Source organism: Cladophialophora immunda (assembly GCF_000835495.1).
Source record: "Cladophialophora immunda strain CBS 83496 unplaced genomic scaffold supercont1.4, whole genome shotgun sequence".
NCBI classification, from domain to species: Eukaryota; Fungi; Ascomycota; class Eurotiomycetes; order Chaetothyriales; family Herpotrichiellaceae; genus Cladophialophora; species Cladophialophora immunda.
Window position 1 is genome coordinate 1,261,900 of NW_015622544.1, and position 21,161 is coordinate 1,283,060.

The window sequence follows — 21,161 nt, forward strand, 5'->3', positions numbered from 1 at the left end:
TCCAATCACACTAATATGCAGACGGCTAGAATAAAACATTACATACCTCCCTTGGGACTAGTGTCCTGTGTCTAAGTGGTAGCTTGTTGCCAGGAGATACTGTGTTTGGCGTATTGCGTTATTGTGTATGTATCGGGTAATATGTCCCGCTTTTCTCGCCCAGAATTTCTTAAATTGGACTAGCCTGGCGCAACCTCGCTATTTACATAACTACAAGTAGGTAGATTCACATAGATACCTTAGACTTGTACGGAGTGCACAAGGGCTGGTACGCAGGGTAATCGGTATTATTCTGGGGCATCGGCACTTCGCCAGCCGTTGCGGTTCACGAAAAAAGACTACCCCCCAAATGATGCATGGTGTCGGTTTTGGGTCTCAACTTGTCACCACCACTTATGTCTCAGCGATCTGAACGCTCTCGAGGTCCCAGACACCATACCACTTGAAAAAGCTGAGCACCTGGGGCGCACTGCCACAGCCGTCGGGGCTCTTCATTGTGGCGTTGAAGGACAGCAGCGGCACCTGGCCGCCGTTGCACTGCTGGCACGTGGCTGACATGGTGTAGCTGCCGTTCAGCCTGAGGTCCCTCCCGATCACCTGCACCATGTCCAGCCCGCCGAGGCTCCGGATCGTCACGAGCGCGGTGGGCGTCTTGTTGGAGGCGGGCGTCATCATCATCGTCGACATGGATGCAGACCCGGGCGACTGGGTGACGTCCACAATCTTGTTCAACGCCGCCGTGGAGGACAGACCCTGGGTGCCCAGATTGGCGGTCCCGTCGCCCTCGGGCACGGCGTTCGCCACGTAGATCAGCGCCTGGCCCTCCTGCCCGACGTTCAGCGTCTTGGTGACCGCCATGGTCTCGAGGGAGATGACGTCCACGGTGTCGGAGTGCTCGTTGACGGTGAACATCCACTGGTTGTCCGGGCTGCCCCAGAGGCCGTGGGGCTCGATGCCCGAGGACCTGATCGACGTCAGATAGACCGGGACGGAGCTGGGCGAGTCCTGGCGGTACACCTTGGTCTCGTTGCTGGCTCCCACCGTGGTGAAGACGTGGGTCGTGCCGTTGAGGACGGCGAAGTTGGCGTGGTTCGGCTCCACCCCGACGTCGACCGCCGTGACCACGCTTCGGGCGTCCAGGTCGATCACGGTCGCCGTCCCGGCCATCTTGTGCATGGTCCAGATGGTGCCCCCGTCCGCCGAGATCTGCATGTCCGAGGAGAAGACGTCGTCCAGCCCCGTGATGTTCTGCACCGTCGTCCTCGACGCGACGTCGACGATCGACAGGATCGGGTCGCGGATGTGGTTGACGTACGCCGTGGTTCCGTCTGGGCTGAAGACGACCTTGCTCGGTCCATCGGCCGTGTGGATGGTGCCGAGGATTTTGCCTGCCAGTCCGTCTACCACGGTGACGTGGTTGGTGCCACGCGTGCCGACCCAGACGGTGCGATTGTCCGGGGCGAAGAAGGCCTCGTGCGGAGCACGGTCCGTCCACGTCTGACTGACGATGCTGTTGTCGATCGTCCTGACGACCGTGACCGTGTTGGTCGTGACGGACAGCGAAACAATGTACTTTCCGTCCCGCGAGAACCCCAGGCCGTGGCTGTTGGTGGAGCGCACGTACTGCGGCCCGATCACGTCCTGGAGCCGCGAGGAGCCCAGCGCGATGGTCCCCAGGACGGTGTTGGTGAAGGGCGAGATGACGGTGATGGTGTTGGACGACTGGTCTCCGCAGTATATTCGGTCCGCAGGGGAGATGGGAGCTCCCGCCCCAGCCAGCGCTGGTGCCTGGACCTGGCCGTGGGCGATTCGCCCGGCGAGCAGAAGCATCGTCGCCAACACACGCGAGAATCGCATCATCTTCATGGCTGGACAGCAAATCGCTCCGTGGAATGGTCAGCCCACGTCCCTCGTCTGATCCCGCAACCCGTATGTGTCAGCGCAGCACAGCAGCACCAGCTCCTGTACCAGCAGAGCCCTCGTATTAATACATATATGGACTGCTTTGGCGGTACCTCCGACACTCCACTCTTCCTTCCTTCCTTCCTCTTAGCGCCCTCCTGCGCGCGATGGTATCTTAATGATCCATGTTCCTAATATACCTACCTACTTTGCCCACTACTGCCAGCTTGTCGTGGATGTTTGTATCCTTTGTTGGCTATTCCCCTTCTCTCTCTCTCGTGGATCTCCATTCCCCGAGCGATGGCACTTTAAGTCTCACCGGTCATCGCCCGGCCGGCGTTTCAAATCCTCCAGACAGCCCTGCACGTTTCCATCTCAGGCAACCTCCGATGCCCATTGTGGGGTTACACGAGCCTCGTACTCCCGGAAGTGCGGATGCGGAGCAAGATCGACTGTCAAGACAAGTTGACCAAGGTGGAATCGAGTCCCTCCGTGTCCTGGAGGGATCTGGCCGTCATTCCGCAGCTACAGCCCGTAGCGGGGGGTGAGGAAGCATTTTCATCTTTGCAGAGTCAGACCCATTGGTTCCAGTCGCGAGATATGGCTGCTTCTGCTACGTGGAACCCCCGTGGCATCGGCGAAAGGGTACCTAGCTGTCCAGAGCCATTAGCGTCCTCCTCCTCCCAAGCGAGGCGAGGCTGGTGGGAAGGGGGCTGGGGAATTTGAACCGACTACAGGTAGGAGGTCTAGGTGCCTGTGTAATGACAAATAGGGATCGGGGATTGTCATCCATGGGATCTACGTACCAATGTGTGTTCATCTACGAACCGACATGCCGAGATACTGACATGCCTACTTGGGTATATCTGCTATGTACTTGACCGGGTGCCTAGTTGGTACACGCCGACCTTGCAGGCCCGCATTACGTTGCCTATCTGAGGCACTTCTCCGTGTTCTTGATTTTGTCGTTCAGACCACCGTCTTAGCCAAGTCCGTGAGGCTCACCTGGTGTAGCTTATGTAACAGTTCTTTTTTGTAGAGGGTTCACGAAGCTAAGGAGCCGACGTATCCCAACCTAGTCCTTGTAAAAATGAGTAAAATATTATATGCCGATTAAAGACCTATCTATTGTACAATTTCCACCCGTGATCCGGCAAATAAGAAAGCAAAAAACAATCAACAATCAGGATTCCCACCTGGTCACCCACGGTAGTACTAGCTGATCGGCATGTGGCTTAAGTACGGCTGAGCGAACGGGAAGCCCTGTTTTCCACATCCTGTGGTCGATTGCGAGAGTATTTGTCCTTCTCCATAACATATATCCGTTATTGCACACGCCCACAAAAATTCCTCGAAATTCGGTTTGGCACATCGACTCTCACCTACTCTGCCGCATTAAGCCCCTTGGTCGCCCTGACACGCTCTGTTTCTTCCCTCACCCTTCTCCCCAGATCCTTATTCGCCCTCTCGAACATGCCATATGTCCTCTCCCTGACATCTTTGATGGCGGCAAACAAGTGCACCGAGATGTTATGCACCAGGTGCTGCTGCTGGTCCTTGGTGCGTCCCAGGACTTCCCAGAGCATGTTTGCCTGCACAAAGTCCTCGTCCGTCACGGGCTGCAGGTTATGCACGGCCCGTCCGACCCAGGTCTCGTGAGCGGCGTCGATGGGCTTGTCCACGGGCAGGTAGGTGTTGGGCTTCAACGGGGACGGGTAGTTGGGGGCGGCCCCGTAGTTGCCCGTGATGGCCATGAAGCCGTCGCGTTGGAACGGCGCATACGCGTGAAGGGGGCGGTTGACGGGGATTTGTTGGTAGTTGACACCCAGACGGTGTCTCTGGCTGTCGGCGTACGAGAACAGGCGCGCTTGAAGCATCGGGTCCGCGGAAGGCTCGATTCCGGGGACCAGGTGGGCGGGGGAGAAGGCGATTTGCTCAATCTCTGCGAAATAGTTCTCCGGGTTGCGATTGAGGGTCATCTTGCCCACGGGCCGCAGTGGCACTTCCGAGTGAGGCCATACCTTGGTAACGTCGAGGATGTTCCAGCGGAACCTCTCTGCGTTTTTCGGGTCCAGGATCTGCACGTACAGAGTCCAGGAGGGATACTCGCCGCGTTCAATCGCATTGAAAAGATCTTCCGTGGCGTGATCTGGGTTGCTTGCCGTCAGGGCCGTGGCCTCCTCGTTCGTCATATCCCAGTGCCCCTGGTCCGTCTTGACGTGGAACTTCACATACTTGAACGTCCCGTCATCCTTGGTAAACTTGAACGTGTGGCCCGAGAAGGTATCGCAGTGGCGATATGACCCCGGCGTGCCCCGGTCGCTGAATAACTGGATCACCTGATGCACCGATTCTTGATTGCTGGATAGAAAGTCCCAAAACATCGTCGCATCCTTAAGATTTGTGCGAGGATTCCGCTTTTGCGTGTGGATAAACTGGGGAAACTTTATTCCGTCTCGAATAAAAAAGACCGGTGTATGATTGCCAACCATGTCCCAATTACCTTGTTCTGTATAGAACTTGATGGAGAAGCCTCGAGGGTCGCGGGCTGCATCAGCCGATCCCTTTTCACCGCCGACGGTGGAGAAGCGAACGGCGACCTTAGTCTTCTTTCCAATCTCGCTAAACAGGTCGGCGGACGTCTAAAGAAGCGGTTAGTAGGTGTTGTATTGCTGTGAGGTTGGAGGTGGAAAAGCATACCATATCAGTAATGTCATGGGTAACGACGAACTCCCCAAAAGCCCCCGCGCCCTTCGCATGTACAACTCGCTCAGGGATGCGTTCTCGGTCGAAGTGGGCGAGCACGTCGATAAGATGAAAGTCTTGTAGGAGGATGGGACCGTGGTCGCCTACAGTCTGAGAAGCAGAGGCGAAGGTGATGGGGCGGCCATTGGAAGTCGTGTAGATTGGGCCTGCAGCAGCCATTGTTTTGCGGTGAGAATCCTGATGGACTTGTGTCTGTACTTGGTCTTCTTGTTGGTAGTCAAGGTCTGGTTGATTTCAATCTCCTCAATTTCGTCGTGAGCGCCATGGCGGTAGATATATGTCTTTCCCACTTTCGAGAGTTTCCGCGTTCTGCTTTCAGAGGCACAATAACATAACGTGCTCAGGGCAATGATGATCGCATTCTGACAAGCAGTGATGTCTTCCGCAAGGCTGGCTGCTTTCCGCTGTTCTTGAGCATGATTAGTGAGGTTGAATGCTTGGTAAGGAAGTAGGGAGCGATGTCGCAGCGAATTTCCTCTTTGGGCAGCTTAGAGCGAGCTGACGCCCTTTCAACTGGCTGCTCTAAACAGCGACGTCGGTTCCTCGCTATCGCTTGCCGTACGAAGCATTTTGCAGGCGAATTGACTCCTTTTGGCGAGTCATTTTCGAGTCTCGTTTCTCGCCGGCCGGACACAAGCCCTCACCTCAACCCGCCTCACCATTGAGTGGCTCCACGCGAAAAACATCAGCCGCCCGCTCAGCAACGCCTTTTGGCTCTTAGCGTTTCCGCCCGTCGATTTGGCATTGTCCCCGAGAAATTCCAATTATTGCTCTCACGTTGCAGAGGAGGATGGGGAATGGAAGTGACTTCACTAGGGATGAGCCATGTTGCCTTGGGCGTCAGTTCGGGCGAGTTGATATAAAGTGAGGCGTCAAGCACGGTAAGTCTGGGGCTTGGGCATCAAGACGCCTTTCAACCCCTTTCCATCTGAAACAAACCTGCTTCTGTGAACCCCCCTGCGAGCCCAACATACAAGATACATCAACAGTGCCAGCCTTCTTCTTGAACGCATCAACACGTAGAATAAAATAACGATCCAACCAAAACTTACCGAATTTGTCCATTTTTACGGGAAGTGAAAATGTCGACACCAACGATACAAGTCTTGGGCGTATCTGCAGCGGCCGAGTCAGGAATGAGCGTGGATGATAAAATGCACGCTCGATCCCGACTGAGGCTGCACGGTCGGATCAGCGTCTTCAACCAAGACGGCTCTTTTGATACTGTTCGCATCCGGTTGCAAGGTGCCATCCATACCAGGATTGGCTCACAGGCAGCGGTTGAAAGGGTTAGTTCGGTGCCATCCATCCCCAAGAGAGAGAGAGAGAGAGAGACAAAAGCTGACTTTGATCCGTCAAGATGCCTGCCACGTCCATTGTCAAAACCAACTTGGACTTCAAACCGGCCTACTCTGCATCTAGAGAGCGAACCGAAGAACAATATCTCGACTTCGTCTGCCCGATTCCATCCTCCCGACGAGGTACATCCGACGAGTTCGTGCCATCAATGACGCTCTCTGGCACCACATATCTCACCAAAGTGACTGCTCTGACGAATAGGGAATTATTGGATGGTTCTTGTCAGGTCGTCTACACGCTCGAGGCCGAGTTCTTGCGGTCGCAAACGAACCAGCTGGTGCGGAGGATCAGTTGCCCCGTCGACGTCTCATCAGGTCTCACTCCTCTGGATGTGGAGGTGACCTCCGAAGGCTCCTCAGACCACGTGGAACAGGTTGCAAAGCCTCAGCTGCGGTTGAACAGGTTGCTCGGATCCCAGTCGCAACCCGAAGTATCTGTGCACCTGCCGAAGTTGGTCGGTTGCGCCGTCAACGACTTGTCCACCGCTTCCACCGGGTGCCGGCGGCTCACGGTTCCAGTTTCAGTCAATGTCGCCTTACCATCGCACATCCGCCGACAAGCACAATCACAACTGGAGAATGACATGATTACATGTTCGGGAACGGCTCGCTGGTTTGCTAAGAGAACATTCACAACTGGCTCTTCAGCCGTGGAGTCCACGGTTCACAGTGATCGAGCATCGACCCAGAAGTTCGCCATGACATTACCGCCGCTCTACAAGCTGAGTACCGAAACGTCCAAGTATACCACGTCAATGGAGCTGGAGCTTCTTCTGCCGGAATCGATCTCGACCCCTTCAATCTCTACAGATCTATTGAAAGTCAGTTACACCCTTGACCTTTCGATGAGATTTGAAGCCAGCGGAAACGATTCACTGAAGGGGCCGTACACGGCAAATTTCAGTCTCCCGGTGGCACTTCGTGCTGCTCAACCGCAATCCCTCATCAGCCGTCGCAGCTTTGATCCACTTCTAGGACTTGTTGAGGAGCAGTCAATGTATGCTCCGCCTCCATATGTGTACTGAATATGCAGGGAAGAGTTGTTTTGTACGGACTGGACCGCTCCGTCATGATTTGATGAGTGTTGTGAGGCGCATTGCTTGAAACAATTAGACCATGGGGATCAAAATAGACAATTGTAATAATAGCTTGACGCTGACATGCGGAATAAATTGAATACCTTGGACTTTTGTCTCTGGATCTCGTGCTTGGACATCGCACTTCGCATCGGAGAAATTATACCCCGGAATGCCGGTTCCTCACGTTCACCTTGCTCTGTCTCACACTCTCCAACGACGATCCAAACCATTCATTTCTCATGTCAGCCAAGTGACTTCAACGTCTCTGTTCCGGCCTCTGAGGCCGTGGAGAGGTTCAAGATGTTGAGTGGGATACTCCTCTTCAATCAAAAAGGCGAGAATCTCATATTCAGAGCGTTCCGCCCTGACTGTCGCCCTCGATTGGCAGACATCTTCCGCATTCAAGTCATCTCCAATGCTCAAGTTCGATCGCCCATCCTGACCCTGGGCTCTACCACTTTCAGCCATGTGAAACACGAAAACATCTATCTCGTGGCGGTCACAAAGAGCAATGCCAACGCCGCCGTTGTGTTCGAGTTCGTCTACAAATTCATCGCGCTGGGAAAGCAATACTTTGGCAAATTCGACGAAGAAGCGGTCAAGAATAATTTTGTCCTCATCTACGAGCTTCTTGATGGTATACTTTGCACCTAGAATTTAGGAGTGCTGGCTAACATCTCTATAGAAATCCTCGACTTTGGCTACCCTCAAAACACGGATATAGATGTCCTCAAAATGTACATTACCCCAGACAACATCTCTTCTGCCATTCGATCGGTCTCCGCACCTCCGAGCGACACTTCCAAGATCACAATGCAAGCCACGGGCGCTCAGTCATGGAGGAGAGGAGACATCAAATACCGCAAGAACGAAGCCTTTGTGGATGTCATTGAGGACGTGAATCTGCTCATGAGTGCCACCGGTACCGTCCTTCGTGCGGATGTCACTGGGCAGATTGTCATGAGGGCATACCTCAGTGGAACACCAGAGTGCAAATTCGGTCTCAACGACCAGTTGGTGGTGGGTCAAATTGCGCATGGATTAGACGGTCCCATCGGAAACCAAGAGGGAAAACGCAAGGCTACACGGGCAGCAGCTGGCTCTGTCACGTTGGAAGATTGTCAATTCCACCAGTGTGTGCAACTCGGCAAGTTTGAGACGGACCGGACCATATCGTTTGTCCCGCCCGACGGAGAGTTCGAGCTGATGCGCTACCGAGCTGTCGAGAACGTCAATCTGCCATTCAAGGTGCACGCAATTGTCCGTGAAGTTGGCACCACAAAGGTGGAATACAGCATTGCCGTCAAGGCCAATTATGGTAGCAAACTGTTCGCGACCAATGTGGTAGTCAGAATTCCTACCCCACTGAACACCGCCAACATCACAGAACGGACCACTCAAGGGAAGGCCAAGTACGAACCAGAAAACAACTGCATCGTGTGGAAGATTGCCCGGTTCGTTGGTGGCAGCGAATTTGTGCTCAGTGCCGAAGCCCACCTCACGAGCATGACGAATCATAAGGCATGGTCGCGACCTCCTTTGAGCATGACCTTCTCCTTACTCATGTTTACGAGCTCCGGGCTGCTGGTGCGATACTTGAAAGTCTTTGAGAAGAACAACTACAGCAGTGTCAAATGGGTCCGCTACATGACGAAAGCTGGCAGCTATGAAATTCGATTTTAAAGAGAGTTTCGGCCCCTTGGAGCATTTCTCTGGACGACTGGGAGCAACTTCTCCAATATGTCTTTCGGAAAGGACGGAAATGACAGCGTCAGTCCGGATCCCCTCTGAAAAAGTCTCTCCCCAACAGTACCACGACCAACGACTTCGATGCCTACTCTCGACCCCGGAAATTGCATGTTCGCTCAACCTCTAATGCGCTGCCCGGTGGAAATCAAGGAGACATGAAAGATGCCGGACAGGAAAGACAAGGAAATACAGTCGAGGCTGCCATCTGAGCCAATGTTATCTCGGTGATATACCTACTAAATGCCAGTTCGCTGGAGCTGGAAAAGGATATTTATACAAGCAAGAAGTGTTTGGGACCAGTCTATGCCATCAATATCAGCAAAGAGCCATCACCAACTCGAAATGTCCAAATTCGTCCTTGAGATTCTGCCGCCTCTTCTCAAGCCAACATTACCCTCCCCAACTAGCAAGCTCCACCTTCTCCCAAGGCTATCTCTGTCCTTGCCCAGTTTCCTTGCGCAGTCATTCCAATCGCGTTTTGACAGTCTCAGCTTCTCGAGCACTGTCTCTACCAGCATCCGGTCATCGTCTTCGGTCCATTCTGCGTCGTCCACTGATGGAGATGACCCGTAAGCCGAATCTTGGTCGGAGGGTATATGGTTGTGAGGGCTGATCATGGGCATGTCGAGCTCTACCTCGTCGGCAGGTGTCTCCAGCGCACGGAAATCATCTGCCGAGAGACCCATCGGCATGGAGAGAGGGACTTTCCGCCGTCGTTTTGGAGTCCGAATTGGCTGAGGTGTGCGTTGACAATCTTCCATGAGTACATCTGTAGCGGAAATCATGTCCTCCTCAAAATCACTGCGCCGTCGCTTGTTCGCGCGTCTGGGCGGCGGTGCCTGTGCTTCTCGAGGGGGAATGGTTTCTTCAGCGGGCGCAAAGGGGTTCCCCAAGTCCAGCGGCTGAGCTGGTTGGGTGGACTGGATCGCGGCAGGGGCTCCGAGGATGGCCTGCAAAGCGCGGCAACTCGAGGATAGCGGGCTCGGGCGCGCATTTGTAGAGTACTGGGGTTCATATGCGCCGAAGGATGGGAGCTTAGGTCTTTGAAGTCTGAGTTGGGGTTGCAAGCCGCCATCGCACGAGAATGCGGATGGGAGCAGCATGGTCAATGCGCCGCGAGGTGTCGTGCAATGCAAAGCGGTCTGCGGCGGTCGAGAGAGATGCGCCAGGAATTGTGCGGACGCGAAGGCTGGCAATCAGGACGGGAACTGCGGGCGCAAGTATTCGTAGATATGGTCTGAAGCTCGAGAGGAGATCGTTGTATGAAGATTGAGAACGCAGGGGTGTGTTCTTGCTGATGTGTGTGTACGGAGACCGAAGGCCTGTGCGCACAGGTAGAGCAGACGCAGGTGTTCAGAAGAGGGATTCGAGGAGGAGGAGGATCTGCGAGAGGCGCCGGGAAGAAAAGGCCCGACGCAGGGCCGCAGCGTGCATGGGTGGCAGCCACCCACCGAGCCACGCCCCGTTTGAACACCTAATTAAGCACCGGGACTACCTAGCGGTGCCTAGCGGTGCCTAGCTTGGTGCCCAGAGTCCCAAGTCATGCCCCCGTTGAAAGTGAGGACAGCAGCAGCCCTCACCGTGAAGAACTGGTGCAGCCCCATTCGTCATCTGACTCTGTTAAATCAGGTCTGTTTCTTGTTCGAGTAGTCGTGCTGCTAGCCAAAACGCGTCATTTCGTCTACGAGGACAAGAGTGATTGCAGGTGGGATGTGTGAATCGAGTCCATGCCCATCGCATGTCTGGCCGGTGATCTTACGAGTACAACTGAGCCCCGGCCACTTCCCTCTGTCTTTCGATCGGCCACGGTGCTCCTCGATCCTCACCGACCTTTTGGCCCAGTCCCTACTCAACGGTCATGCAGTAGTTGGTCCCTGGGCTGCTGCAGTTGATCCCGCCTTCGAACATGGACCGGCTGAGCTACTGGATAAAAGTATCGATTGGCGTCGGAGAATTTGTTATCGAAAACCTGGTCAAAAGTCTGGCCAGTTGCAGCGGTCTCAATCCATCAAGCTTTCCTGTTGCGAGCACGAGCTTTGCGTCAATGCAAGCCTAGGGCTCCAATTTTCAGGGATGAGCTTGCAGGGAAATTGGCTTGATCCAGGTTGGCGATCTCGAGCAGCCCGACGCGTGGTGAGCACTGGGCACGCGTCCGTGACACGCTAGACAGGAAGCGGACAAGCGTGGCCTTGTCCAATCACGTGACTGGATATGCCCTGTTCACTCTGACACCACAAGGCTGCACATTCCTGGCCTTCATCTAGACCTCTCACCCTTACGTCCCCGGCACATGAATGCGCTACCATTTGTTCCCCTTCTGTTCCAATCAAGCACAGAATACGCAACCTCTCAGTAATATGTGATGGGCTTCTCCACAAGCTTACGCAAACCAGCGTCGACTTCATGGAGTCCACTTCTTCACAATGCCAGTCACCCGGTCCAGATCTCACCTACCAAACAAAGCGTTTCTCGGACCTCATTGTCACTTCTGCAATTTTACTACCACGTGCGTGATGCTGCTTGCGAATGTTCTCCCTCGCGTCTTTGTTTTTGTCTCCAGACCACCGCATGCGAACCTCGGAGATCCTCCCATAGGTCGCCGATATGCTCCCTCTTGTTCGTTTACCAATTGGCGGCGCTTGAGCTTGCCCATTGCGGCGGGGGATACACCCCAAAGCAGCCAGAAAGCATCTTTGCTCCTTTGCCCGTGAACTGCAGGGACAAAACGAGGCTCTTTCCTTCTGCCGTTTTCTTCTGTTCTCCCAGACTGGCCCCCATCGCTGTGTGAGGTCTGTCGTACGTGATCAAGATGAAGAACGTCCAAGGCGCCTTCCTGGCCATCGTGCTCAGCTTGGCCTTCGGCCATGTCTCTGCCTTCTGGCGTATGGTCTGTGGAACCGTCCAGGTAGGCAGAGTCGACCCCATCGTCAACCCCGGCGGCATTTCCGGTCACTGTCATACCATTGCTGGACCAAACAGTAAGTATTGGCTTGATAGATCTGGAGAAAGAGCCTCACTGACCGTGAGTAGACATCAACACCACATCGACGTTTGACAGCCTGCAAGCCTCTTACTGCACTTCTTGCAGCATTCAGAAAGATAAGAGCGCTTACTGGACACCAAATCTGTACTACAGGCACCGCAATGGCTCATTCGAGGAAGTCCCACATGACGGCACAGTCGTGTACTATTTGGATCGTGGCGTGGATGTAGCCAACATGGTTCCTTTCCCACCTGGGTTCCGTATGCTCTCTGGCGATGCTGCGGCTCGATCGTTCGACCCCAACACCATGACCTATGGAAACAAGACCTACGGCGGGACTCCGGTTTCCAACCGCGTCAGTTTTGCTTGCTTGGACAGCAGTGGACCCCAGCCAGAGACTCCAGGCTTCAAATCCACTAAATGTGATTCAGGTCTTCGTGCCCAGATACATTTCCAAAGCTGCTGGGACGGTGTCAACCTATACAAGACTGACCAAAGCCACGTGGCGTATCTCTCTGGAATGGACAATGGCATCTGCCCACCTGATCACCCGAAGCTACTCCCCCACTTGTTCTTCGAAGTTATCTATTCCGTGAACAGTGTCGACCAATCCGATGGTGGAATGTTCGTCTTCTCCCAGGGCGACACAACTGGCTATGGCTTCCATGGTGACTTCTTGAATGGCTGGGACGTCGATGTCCTGGACTCTGCCATTGACCAGTGCATGGGTCCCAATGCCGTTAACGATGGCCAGATCGGTCTGTGTCCACCGCTTCAAGCGTCCGTGGACCCGTATTTCAACCAGAATTGTCCCGAACAGGCCGCTATCGTCAACGAGACTGTTCACGGTCTTTTGAAGGTGCTTCCGGGTTGCAACCCCCCCACAGGCGGACCTTTGCGTGCCACTCAAAACATCTGTCCTGTTCAACCCACTCTCAATTACATTCCAAATCAAGACTGGATGAACCGTTCAGTCGCCATTCCCGGTCAAAAGGTAGGCAGCTGGCAGTACATGGGTTGTGCTCTCGACTCAAGCACGCCTCGCCCTCTGGCCGGTTTGAGCTACACCAGTCAAACGAACATGTCTATCGAGAGCTGCACGGCCTTCTGCAAGCAAAATGGCTACTTTATGGCCGGAATGGAGTACTCGACCCAGTGCTATTGCGCTAGCTCGCTGACGCAGCCGCTGCAGAGCCCGCTCAACTGTTCGCAACAAGATTACATGATCTGCAGCGGCAATCAGTTCGAGTATTGTGGTGGACAGAGCCTCATGCAGATATGGAATGACACCACGTACTCGGGTCCGGCGATCAAGGGGACACCTGTAGCTGGTTCAACGGTGATGACTGTCCCGGGTGGTGGAAATGCGACATACCAAGGCTGCTATGTGGAGGGGGTAGGAGGTCGAGCCCTGTCTGGTGCGTCGTTTTCCAACAGCACCGGCATGACCCTGGAGCTTTGTGCTGCGTTCTGCTCAAAGACCAACTCTGCGTTCTTCGGCACCGAGTATAGTCAAGGTAAGCTAAAAACAGCCCATTCTTCCCCCATCCTAGTCCCGTTTGACTGACTTGAACTCTCCTAGAATGTTACTGTGGAAGCAGCATCAGCACCGCTACGGCCCCACAGTCGGCCTGCTCCTCCTTCTGCTCAGGCGACAAGACCGAGTTCTGTGGCGGAGGCTCTCGCCTCTCTGTGTGGTCGTTAGGAAACTACCAGCCACCCGCTGGAAGCCAGACCGGCACTGGTACCGGCGGAACTTCCGCACCCTCTTCGACCGCTAGCACAGTCCCCGCCGCGACAGGAATTACGTCGATGGGCTGCTACAGCGAGACGACCCCGACACGGGCCTTGACCGCGCTCTTCACGGCCGGCACGTCGATGACGATCGACCTCTGCGCGCAGCAAGCGCAACAGCTCAACCTGCAGTACTTTGGGGTGGAGTACGCCTCGCAATGCCTGGCAGGCAGCGTGCTGAGCCCGTCGTCCACGCCCCTGGCCTCGTCCAAATGCAGCATGAAGTGCGCGGGCAACACGACCGAGGTGTGCGGCGGGCCCAACGCCATCTCGCTGTACAAGAACACGCTGTACGTCAAGCCGACCAACCCGAACCCGGCCAACGTGCCGAACCAGCCCGGTTCGCAGTACGGGTACGTGGGGTGCTACAACGAAGGCAACGGGGCGCGCGCGCTGGGCAGCACCGACAAGACGGGCTCCGCGGCCACCACCTCGGCGACGCTGACGGTCGAGGCCTGCGCCGCATTCTGCTTCGCCAAGGGCTACAGCTGGATGGGCGTCGAGAACGGCAACCAGTGCTTCTGCAACGCCGCGGGTGTCATCAACGGCGCCGCCCTGTCCGCCGCCGGCGACGCCGACTGCAACGTCACCTGCTCCGGCAACCCCGCCGAGAACTGCGGCGCCAGCGCCAAATTGAACGTCTACCAGTTAACCACCGGGAGCGGGAGTGCCAGGTTCGCCACGACGGGCAAGACGAGCAGGCGGGGCTTGAGGTTTCGAACGTGGTGAAAGTTCGATCTCTGCGCGTCTGTCGGTATGAATGTATGTATGCATCTATGCATGTACGCATGTGTCAAGGGACATTGTCTCTCGGAATTCATAAGAAGAAAACCCCCCACAGGAAAAGAAAAGGAGACAATGGCGAGGCGAAGGGCAAGCGGCGTGTTCAAGTCTTTTACCCGAGTCGTTGTTGATACATACATACCTGCTACGGTCCATCAATCTATTCTGTGTCATATTCATATTGGTGCCCAGGCTGCAGAAAAATACCGTAGATACCCTCGACAAGGCTGCCCGGATGAGATTGAGCCTTTTCTTGAACCTCCAGTTCGCGCTGCATCATCTGTACTTGGGCATTCGTCCAGGAGACCATGCAGGGTTCTCGATAGGGGACAGGGAGATTGGAAATGGTTCGTTTCCCGGTCGCAATGGACCTACCTGCCCGTGCTCTCCATGGCAGATCCGCTCCCCTCCCTCTCGCCTCTCTCTCAAAGACAGGACAGCAAAGTATCTCCGCGTCTCCTCGACCGGCCTTCATATATCGTAACTGACAAGCGAGTACGATCAGGATAGGGAAGAGACGGGGTGACGAGGGTTCAGCAATTGGCGTAGTCGCAAGGTTGGTACAAAGCCGTCAAAGGACGACGTCACAGAGGTAATGAACATTTTGCATTGTTTGTGTGCATCATAAGTGCTGAGAACTCCCTGAAAGCTAAGTCCATCGTCTCAAATACGCATGTGGCACTTTTCAATACAAAACATATTGTTCTTGGAGCGAGGGAGAAGTGCCTTGGACATGACTTCGGCGGCGATGCTGGATCAAAAACTGGCCGATCTGGCCCTGATTCTGAGACTCCTCCTGCCTGTCTCGGACAATCTCTTCTCGCGTACCCGTCTCATTGTTTGTCTGTCCAGTTCCCAACTTTCTGAGGGGTGCGCAACACCCCAGTGCAAAATGTTGAACGGATTCCTTTCCTTGCTGACTATGGGCCACGGCTCGCTGCTCCGAGGATAAATAACCTTGGCGCAGGCAAGAACATATTGGGTATTGCGTCGGAAAAAAGGGCCTAGACAAGGATCTGGTTTTGGTGTCCATCGCATGGCGATCGTCAGGTTTCCGTAGAGCACCCCGGTACCTGCTCTCCAAATTCTTTTGCAGACACGGAGAAACTGCGCTGAAAGGCCTTTGCTGTCGACGTAATACCGGGCATCGTAAAGGTGAGTCCAGTCTAAATCACAGGTACTTGAAGTTTGAGACGTGTTGACCGCCTGTTTCAAATCAATCGTGTGCAAGGCCGGATCTGTAGAGCAGAGGAAGCATAGGACCTGGCTATCGTCGACGAAGAGCTCGTGATAAATCTGGTTCAGAATTTCCGGAGGATAGTTCAAGCAGCCCATTGGGCCAGTCGGGGTGCGAGGGCTCATAATAGGAAGGTCGTCCATTTCGAGCGTCTAGGTTTGTTTAATGAGCAGGCGTTGCCAGACACCAAGTCCACAGGCGGAATAATGAGATGGCGGTAGAAAAGGGACGTTCCCAAGTCTTGTGATACTGAAAGATAGACAGTAAGATTGTGTTCCTAACGATGGATCCAAAGCCGAACGATGGATGGCTGATGTATATGCGTATCCTTCTCTGATGGGCGGAGAGAGTGCGGCAGCTAGCTCGCAGGTAGAACGCCCTCGTGAATTTGAGCCCCGGCTTGCTGAATGCAGGAGCAGAGGTCGAGTAATTGGCAAGCACAAAGCAGTCCAGCGGCAATCCAGGTCCAAGATCTGGGCAGCCACGTCCCCCTCGTTGAAGAGACCGTCATGCTGATTTGCATGCATACGGTATTCGGGTTTTGCTTTCCTCCTCATCGTCGGGTCTTTTTTCTAGCCATTTTGTTCCTCCTGGCGATTTCCGAGGGAAAAACAACGGAGTGCTTGGATTTCCTCTTGGAGACTTTGTGGACTGTGCGACGACTGGATTGGCCTCGAGCTGTCGACGACTTGAGCAGTTTCATGCCCGCTACTTGTGCATCGACATCCATTGCTGCGTGATGAGGTCAGTGCTGGTTTGGATCTTTGGAAGGAGAACGAAAGTACCTTCGGAGTTGGTGTTACGAGGCTCGTCTCCTGCAGCCTGTTCGGCACCGTCATCCACGTCCATGGCCTTCTCAGTCTCTGGTTTTGGTTTTAGTGCCAGCTCCTGGAGTTTTGCAGATAATCGAGCAGTGCGAGCATCAGAGGCAGGGCCATACACCTTAGCACGAAGGTTGCGGTGATTTTTCTTGACCACAGAGGCCCTGGCAGACTTGGCCATGATTGCTTGACTGCACGGTGTGCTTTGAAAGAGGGAGTCCCACCAGTTGAGTGAATTGCAGGAATCGTAGCAGAATTGACCGCAGGCATGCGGTGGGCAGGTGGGATAAAGTCCATGGATTTTTTCGGCCAGTCAAACTGCCGGGGTTACGCCGATTCGCAATCCAGCGGACCAGCCAGTGACTGCGGCGTCTTGACGACTCGGCGACGGCAAGCAACCTCACTCCTTTGCCAACTTCTTCCTCCGAGGGGGAAAATGTAGCCCGACCTCACCATCTGTACTCCTTTCTCACCCTATCCCCGCTCCCTCTCGGCTGGGCCACGGACGGGCGCACATAGAGAGCGTCCGGAGAGGTTGCGACTGCGCGCAAGTTCGCTCTCGCCCGCTCTCGCCCTCTTCTCCGACCATGTTTCGACGTCGTTGCCACCGATAGTCCCAGCCTGAATCCCACACTTCCTCCCTGTCTGGCCATCTTGTAAAGAGCAAAAAGAAGGACGCCATCAAACCATGGCAGGCACCATGGCGGACTACATGCCTGCCCAGGCGCAGGAAAATGTGCAAGCACTGATTGCCCAAGTGAAAACCCTAACTGTCGAGAAGTTGAAGAATGTACTGCGCAGCGAAGGCCTGCCATTGTCTGGAGTCAAGAGTGAGCTGCAAATCAGAACAATAGCCCGTATGTTAAGTCCCCTCCAAACTGCCTGCCAACTGCCTGCCAACTGCCTCCCTCTGCCTTACCCTGACCTCCATATCTGCAGATATCGAGAAGCTGCGCAATGCAGCAGACATGCCCGCGCTGAACCGAATACGTGGGACGATTAGAGGTGTCCCTCCTTCTTATCAGAACGGCAACTCTTACCATCCACATTACTCGAACCACACGCCCACCTCTTCAGCCTCACCGCAGTTTTCCTCACCGAATGCTCACATTTCCTACAACATGCCCTCCAACCCGTTGTTTGGTTCAGGTATGGGAGGTCGCTCTGTGAAAGAGGAAGAGGCTCTGACCAAAAGCAGGCCGAATAACTTTCAAAACCTCGCCTTTCTACGTCATTGCCAGACCGCTCACTCAAATGTACGAGTGCAAAGGTGGGTTTGGTGTTTCCACACTAGAAGCGAGCGCACCTACTGACCAGAAATCTAGCGCGAGAGTCGACCAGAGACACCGCAAGGCTCACAGTTGCTTTGCCCCAAGAAACCATCGAGACGCTAAAGAATCCATCATACCGTGTCATGGTATTCTGCGCGCCCGAGGTGCCCGGATTTTACCCGAGAGAACCTTCTGACATTGCATTTCCTCACAACGTGGAGCTGAAATGCAACAGTATGGAGGTTAAGGCGAATCTGAAAGGACTGAAGAACCGACCTGGATCGACCAGACCTGCCGATATCACGAGCCTCCTCAAGAAAAAGCCCGCCAACTATCCGAACACGGTCGAGATGATATATGCTCTAACCACAAAGGTGCGCCCGATAGTTCGATTTGTCCCCCGTTTTTCATTTGTGTCCGATCTCACATCAACGACTATCCATACTAAATAGGACAAATCCAATGCACAGAAATTCTTTATTGTGGTCAATCTAGTCCTGCAAAAGCAGATTAGCGCGATGGTCGCCGAGATCAGGCGAGGCCGCATGATCACCAAAGATCAAGTCATTCGGGAGAGTGAGTTTACTTTGGTTTCACATTGGTGCGGGAGCTTACGGCATTCTAGTGCGTCGGAAAGCTGAAGACCCAGATGAAATCGTTGCTACATCTATGGTCCTTTCCTTGAAGGATCCCGTCGGTTACACACGCATCACAACGCCCTGTCGCGGTATTGGCTGCAATCATCTGCAATGCTTCGATGCAGCCCTGTATCTACAACTCCAGGAACAAGCGCCTACATGGACATGTCCCATCTGCAATAGAGCTGCGCCTTGGGACCAGCTGGCCCTAGATCAGTATGTTAACGACATTCTGGACCTAGCGCCAAAGAGTGTAGAGGCGGTCAACGTCGAACCCGACGGGACATGGCACATCCAAAGCGAACACGAAACTACTTCTCGCAGGTCCAACCCAACGCCATCTGATGACGATGACGGCGATGACGATGACGACGATGGCGATCTAGTGGAGATCCGCAATGGACCCAGCTTCCGGCTCTCGAATCTCGAAACACTGACACCACACAGTGTCAAGACACCGCCGTTGTCTTCTCGAGAAGTCTCCACCGCTCCTTCAGCAGCCAAACAATCAGGACACAGCAAGAAGAGACCTCGCGAAGTCATTGATTTAACTCTAAGCGATGAAGAGGATGACGGACCAGCTCCCAAGGCTCCAAGGACGTCCAACTCTTATTCATCTGTGGATGTTGCTGCCACGCGACATTCGCCTCCGGATCGAGTCTTTTTCCAACTCCATCCTCCCCCTCAACCATCGCCTTATAACTATGACAGGTTTAATCCATCACTTTAGCGTTTTGCAATGGAGCTTGGCTTGCAAACATGGTATTCCACTTGGTATGGCGCTTGGGCGAAAGGCTGGACTCCGCGGCGGTAACATGAACGTTTAGTGGGCGAAACCCAGGCTGGAAGCGCTCACTGGAATTTCCCAAAACATCTCTTAGGAGGCTACGCCCAATCCCGAGGGAATGTTGAATGCATAGGGATGTCACTGGAAACAGGTGTCATGACGACTCTTCGAATGGGGAAGGGTTGCGCGACACGTCGTGGGGATGGAATGATGATTCATGATTTTACTCTGCATACAAACAGGGATGACTTGCTGCAGCACGTAAAGGTATGTTTCGGGGATTGGCCATCAATACCGGGCCGAGGAGATGATTGCAGGATTGGCACATGCGATGCATGAACAGTTCCAGCGTGCATATGTATGGCTAATACAACAAAAGCTTCCTCTTCGGGACGATTTCAAATGGAGTGACAAAGCTCTGCACGCAAACAACAGGAGACCATGAGAGATGTGTGCTCCAGGGGCTTTAACCCATTTCTGCACCTGACACCCGCCCCCTGGCTCTCATTTACCGGGCTCCTGTTGCGCATGAGAATCAATTGTGCTCTCTCATCTTCTTTCAAGCACAGCTACAACACACCACCTCTTGGCTTGGTCGTTATCCTCCTTTGGCCTGACAGGCTCCCAGGGCCTACGAAGGCCGTTCGCGTCGATCTCAAAGATCTCTGCGGCGCGCAGACGGCCTTGGACCTCTTGTCTATCGGGGTCTCCGTCCTCATCCTTCTTCCCAAGCTTGTCTTTATGATCCTCTCCCAGCTCTGTTGACGGCGGTCGCGGCGGGAGGTTGAATTCTCCGGTAGCCACCTCGAAGAAATGCCGCACAATCTCGCGGCCGGTATGAAAGCCGGCAACCACCAACGCGCAACTTTCGGCAGGACTCACTGGTTGCGAGGGCTCCTGGCAGAGATAGTGCAGTATCGTCTTCACGAGGTTGACATGCTGGGCAGGCATCCAGAGACAGTCTGCGATAATGATTCGGTCGAAGTCTTTGGGCTGTCGCTCGGCCGATTTGCCGTAATGCGATGGCAGGTACATCTTTGCCATGCCCCATGTGTAGCCGAATATGTCAACCGCAGGTGACCCCCGGTTCGGCATAAGTGTTGTGGACGAACACAACGGCGAAGTTGAGGCTCTGGCACCTGCTGCTTCCGGCCACTTGAGTCGTTCGACAACGTTTCTCTGGACGTTTTGCTCGATGGCGCCCGTGGTCAGAGCGGGCGACGATGGATGGTCTGTGATGGTTGCTGACAGCGAGCCCGAGAGGACGGCAATTATGGACGGCAACGCCGTCCCTGTCTCGCAGTGAGCGAAGTCCGGGTTCCTTGTTCCAACAGCGTCTGACTGCCACACCTCAAGATTGAAATTCTCACGTACCGGCGCCCAGCTCAAGAACCTTCTTCCCTCGTACATCCCAATATCTCTTTGGCCAGTTCCCCGTCATCTTTCTTTCTTCGTCCCCGTCGCTCTGCCCCTGCGGTGCCCGCTCTCCAATTTCTGCGTCGGAACTTGCCCTCTCCAGCCCTTCCGCCGCAATCACGGCTGCGTGCCACAGATAATGCGCGAAAAGCTTCCTCCCCTCCTCGATGTCCGGGTGCGGAGGGACCCTCAAGTCGATCTTGCCGAACCTCTGCGAGTGGTAGGTAACATGGCCTCCCGGGACGCCGTGGCTGGTTCTCACGTCATTGGTGACGAGGCTCGAGAGGGTCGACGTGGGGATGTGTTCATACTGCGGATCAGACGGGAGGGACATTGCTACCTTGGAGGGAACGCCGTGGTAGTGTATTGGATGTAAGTGCGCGGACAAAAAGTGCACAGGTAAATCACCTTATAGGGAAGATAGCACGCATCAGAGATATCTTCCACTCCTTGGGATGGCGTCCAATATGCATGTCACTAGCCCGGTTCATCCATTGGAAATGCCACAGGCAATAAGAAAAGACGCCCGCCATGAAACATAGAAAAAAGATGCCGAGTTGCATGCAAGGCTGAGTTG

At 54.4% G+C, this 21,161-nt stretch overlaps 8 protein-coding genes and 1 non-coding gene across 10 annotated transcripts; 4 read left to right on the plus strand and 5 right to left on the minus strand.

Annotated features, from left to right (window-relative positions):
* Positions 1–2,851: 2,851 nt before the first annotated feature.
* Positions 2,852–4,920, minus strand: PV07_06833 (uncharacterized protein). The gene is made up of 2 exons (XM_016393851.1): positions 4,603–4,920; positions 2,852–4,544 (listed from the first exon to the last, which is right to left on the minus strand). Exons 1-2 carry the CDS (start codon positions 4,825–4,827, stop codon positions 3,285–3,287), a joined length of 1,485 nt encoding a protein of 494 aa, XP_016247270.1. The 5' UTR covers positions 4,828–4,920; the 3' UTR covers positions 2,852–3,284.
* On the minus strand, positions 3,073–3,189 carry PV07_06834. The gene has a single exon (XR_001622145.1). It is a non-coding gene; the product is annotated as a 5S ribosomal RNA (ribosomal RNA).
* A 665-nt stretch (positions 4,921–5,585) lies between the features above and the next one.
* Positions 5,586–7,204, plus strand: PV07_06835 (uncharacterized protein). The gene is made up of 2 exons (XM_016393852.1): positions 5,586–5,957; positions 6,029–7,204. The coding sequence occupies exons 1-2, from the start codon at positions 5,751–5,753 to the stop codon at positions 7,049–7,051; spliced, it is 1,230 nt and encodes a 409-aa protein (XP_016247271.1). The 5' UTR covers positions 5,586–5,750; the 3' UTR covers positions 7,052–7,204.
* A 115-nt stretch (positions 7,205–7,319) lies between these two features.
* Positions 7,320–10,454, plus strand: PV07_06836 (uncharacterized protein). The gene is made up of 2 exons (XM_016393853.1): positions 7,320–7,742; positions 7,791–10,454. The coding sequence occupies exons 1-2, from the start codon at positions 7,406–7,408 to the stop codon at positions 8,786–8,788; spliced, it is 1,335 nt and encodes a 444-aa protein (XP_016247272.1). The 5' UTR covers positions 7,320–7,405; the 3' UTR covers positions 8,789–10,454.
* On the minus strand, positions 9,038–10,197 carry PV07_06837 (uncharacterized protein). The gene has a single exon (XM_016393854.1). The coding sequence runs from the start codon at positions 9,955–9,957 to the stop codon at positions 9,184–9,186; it is 774 nt and encodes a 257-aa protein (XP_016247273.1). The 5' UTR covers positions 9,958–10,197; the 3' UTR covers positions 9,038–9,183.
* Positions 10,455–11,663: 1,209 nt separating the features above from the next.
* On the plus strand, positions 11,664–14,360 carry PV07_06838 (uncharacterized protein; the record flags this gene model as incomplete). Its single annotated transcript, XM_016393855.1, has 3 exons — positions 11,664–11,832; positions 11,885–13,354; positions 13,420–14,360. The coding sequence occupies 3 exons, from the start codon at positions 11,664–11,666 to the stop codon at positions 14,358–14,360; spliced, it is 2,580 nt and encodes an 859-aa protein (XP_016247274.1).
* Positions 14,361–15,170: 810 nt separating this feature from the next.
* PV07_06839 (uncharacterized protein) lies at positions 15,171–15,794 on the minus strand (the record flags this gene model as incomplete). Its single annotated transcript, XM_016393856.1, has 1 exon — positions 15,171–15,794. One exon carries the CDS (start codon positions 15,792–15,794, stop codon positions 15,171–15,173), a length of 624 nt encoding a protein of 207 aa, XP_016247275.1.
* A 1,069-nt stretch (positions 15,795–16,863) lies between these two features.
* PV07_06840 lies at positions 16,864–20,828 on the plus strand. 2 transcript variants are annotated; one of them, XM_016393857.1, is made up of 6 exons: positions 16,864–17,329; positions 17,412–17,621; positions 17,671–17,742; positions 17,798–18,117; positions 18,196–18,319; positions 18,369–20,828. In XM_016393857.1, the coding sequence occupies exons 1-6, from the start codon at positions 17,161–17,163 to the stop codon at positions 19,109–19,111; spliced, it is 1,638 nt and encodes a 545-aa protein (XP_016247276.1). In that variant the 5' UTR covers positions 16,864–17,160; the 3' UTR covers positions 19,112–20,828. The 2 variants fall into 2 exon arrangements, with proteins under 2 accessions (XP_016247276.1, XP_016247277.1); XM_016393858.1 differs by having other exon boundaries at positions 18,214–18,319.
* Positions 19,718–20,918, minus strand: PV07_06841 (uncharacterized protein; the record flags this gene model as incomplete). The annotated part of the gene is made up of 2 exons (XM_016393859.1): positions 19,718–20,460; positions 20,543–20,918. The coding sequence occupies 2 exons, from the start codon at positions 20,916–20,918 to the stop codon at positions 19,718–19,720; spliced, it is 1,119 nt and encodes a 372-aa protein (XP_016247278.1).
* Positions 20,919–21,161: the final 243 nt, after the last annotated feature.